This window comes from Entelurus aequoreus, linkage group LG04 (genome assembly GCF_033978785.1).
Source record: "Entelurus aequoreus isolate RoL-2023_Sb linkage group LG04, RoL_Eaeq_v1.1, whole genome shotgun sequence".
NCBI classification, from domain to species: domain Eukaryota; kingdom Metazoa; phylum Chordata; class Actinopteri; order Syngnathiformes; family Syngnathidae; genus Entelurus; species Entelurus aequoreus.
This window is the reverse complement of record NC_084734.1, coordinates 5,872,770-5,875,960: the sequence shown is the minus strand read 5'-3', so window position 1 is coordinate 5,875,960 and position 3,191 is coordinate 5,872,770. Positions and strand designations below refer to the sequence as shown.

Genomic DNA, 3,191 nt, shown 5'->3' with positions numbered 1-3,191 from the left:
GCCATCATATTGCAGTCTACACGTATCTCTTATGTGTGACTGCCATCATATTGCAGTCTACACGTATCTATGTGTGACTGCCATCACATTGCAGTCTACACGTATCTCTTATGTGTGACTGCCATCATATTGCAGTCTACACGTATCTCTTATGTGTGACTGACATCATATTGCAGTCTACACGTATCTCTTATGTGTGACTGCCATCATATTGCAGTCTACACGTATCTCTTATGTGTGACTGCCATCACATTGCAGTCTACACGTATCTCTTATGTGTGACTGCCATCACATTGCAGTCTACACGTATCTCTTATGTGTGACTGCCATCTATGTTGGTGTTGTTAACTTGAGTGTTATTGCAGTCTACACGTATCTCTTATGTGTGACTGCCATCATATTGCAGTGTACATGTATCTCTTATGTGTGACTGCCATTATATTGCAGTCTACACGTATCTCTTATGTGTGACTGCCATCTATGTTGGTGTTGTTAACTTGAGACATATTGCAGTCTACACGTATCTTTTATGTGTGACTGCCATCTACTGGTCACACTTATCATTTTACCATGTGCCAAATAAAATTGCTTCGAGGTGGGTAAGCACAACCAGAATGATGCCGTACATTAGGCGCACCGGGTTATAAGTCGAGTTTTGAGAAAATGAAAGGATTTTAAGTGCGCCTTATGGTCGAAAAAATACCTTTTTTGTGAGGTAGATGCTTAAAAATGACTATTGTTTTAAATAGTTTTTTTTTTTTTTTTTTACACACATAGGTTCTTTGCTAAAAAAAAGTCCAAAAGATTCTGATAGCAGACATCTGACAAAAGGTGAGCAAAGACGTCATTTACCAGGAAGAAAACACAAAAGGTTGCTCCCGGATGATAATAAGGAGGCAAGTTTAGAGCGACCGGTGAAAACGGCGTGTCGCAGAAGTGCGAGACGTCTAGCAGGAGAAGAGCAGCAGCACCCGGCGGGAGACAAGACACCGGGAGCAGAAAGCGGAACAAGTCTGACTGTAGAACAGGTGACAGATGATAAAACAACAGAGCTTGACGTCAAGTGGATGGCACCGATAGAAGACCCCGAGGAACTAGAGCTGAGCAACGGTCCAAGCCAAGGAGCAGATTGCAACTGGGCTCCAAATAAAGTCCAGAGCAAACTGCCATGGCAGGACATGGGTGAGCGGTGTGGCACTGGCTTCATCTGCTTGGTGTGCAGGAAGCAGGTGGCCAGCAGGCTTGGCTTGATTGCACACTTTCGCATCCACACGGGGGAGAAACCCGTCCACTGCCACACGTGTCCCATGGCCTTCCGCACGTCCTCCCAGTTGTGCAGGCACAACAAGAGGATGCACCCTGCCCTCAAAGGACCTGCGTCTTAGCCATGTGGGAGGAGTTCCTTCACAGTTGTGTATGAGCGAGCGTCACAAGGACCTTGCAGGTCTCTGCCAGTCTTGTGGGAAAGTGTTCCACACCACAGCATAACTCACAACAAAGTCATATCTGTCTCAGGAAGCAAGTCAGCAGTTCTTCTTCTTTTGTTTTGCATGTTTGTTAGGTTGCCAAATGTTTGTGTCTAACTCAGTTTCTTGGTGGGTTGAATAAACTCTTTATCAATTCTGAAAGAATGTTGTCATTTTTAAATGAACAGTTATAAACAAGCAGGTATTCAATTTCATTGTTGTGAGGGCCATCATTTAGGAAGGATCGGGGCCCCAGACTTCTCCATATGTATAAACGTGTATGTGTGCATGAGTGTATATGTAAATCTATGTTTATGTGTATATGTGTATGCATGTGTGTGTATATACTGCATATATATATATATATATATATATATATATATATATATATATATATATATATATATATATATATATATATATGTATATACATATATATGTATACATAAATATATGTGTGTATATATATATATATACATACATATATGTATACATATATATGTATGTATATATATGTATACATACATATATGTATATACATATGTGTATATGTATATATATACACATATGTGTATATGTGTGTGTATATATATATATATATATATATATATATATATATATATATGTATATATATATGTATATATATATATGTGTGTGTGTGTGTGTATATATATATATATATATATATATATATGTATATATATATATTTGGATGGTGAGATTGACAGGAGGATCGGTGCGGCGTCTTCAGTAATGCGGACGCTGTATCGATCCGTTGTGGTGAAGAAGGAGCTGAGCCGGATGGCAAAGCTCTCAATTTAGCGGTCGATCTACGTTCCCATCCTCACCTATGGTCATGAGCTTTTGGTTATGACCGAAAGGACAAGATCACGGGTACAAGCGGCCAAAATGAGTTTCCTCCGCCGGGTGGCGGGTCTCTCCCTTAGAGATAGGGTGAGAAGCTCTGTCATCCGGGAGGAGCTCAAAGTAAAGCTGCTGCTCCTCCACATGGAGAGGAGCCAGATGAGGTTGTTCGGGCATCCGGTCAGGATGCCACCCGAACGCCTCCCTCGGGAGGTGTTTAGGGCACGTCCGACCGGTAGGAGGCCACGGGGAAGACCCAGGACACGTTGGGAAGACTATGTCTCCCGGCTGGCCTGTGAACGCCTCGGGATCCCCCGGGAGGAGCTGGACGAAGTGGCTGGGGAGAGGGAAGTCTGGGCTTCCCTGCTTAGGCTGCTGCCCCCGCGAACCGACCTCGGATAAGCGGAAGAAGATGTATGGATGGATATACATACACATATATATATATATATATATATATATATATATTTGTGTATATATATATATATATATATATATTTGTGTATATATGTATTATATGTATGTGTGTGTACTATGTATGAATATATGTATGAATGCACACACAGGCCAAAGATCCTCTATATGACAGCATCACTCTGCTGTTTTTAAGAACCCACCTGCCAAAACACCAGCCAAAGATCCTGTATATGACAAGTGTGTGATCTGCTTTTTTTTTTTTTTTTTTAACTCCTGGCCCAGTCTGCTGTGTTCTGAAATAAAAATAAAAAACATATTTGCAATATTAATCATTTGAGTGGTATTGTAAAATAATTACATTTTCGTTAGTTATACGTGTTTTACGGTACTTTACGGTCTCATTGGCAGGGGTTTGAATAACGTGTGTTCTCGCGAGAGTAGCC

At 41.1% G+C, this 3,191-nt stretch overlaps 1 protein-coding gene across 1 annotated transcript in view; it reads left to right on the top strand.

Annotated features, from left to right (window-relative positions):
- LOC133647710 (zinc finger protein 37-like) overlaps positions 1 to 1,608 on the top strand; it is a 10,058-nt gene extending 8,450 nt beyond the window's left edge. The window contains exon 6 of the mRNA XM_062043394.1: positions 778 to 1,608. Within this exon, the coding sequence (XP_061899378.1) occupies positions 778 to 1,385 (608 nt within the window). The 3' untranslated portion in view covers positions 1,386 to 1,608. The remainder of the gene's footprint in view (positions 1 to 777) is intronic.
- Positions 1,609 to 3,191: the final 1,583 nt, after the last annotated feature.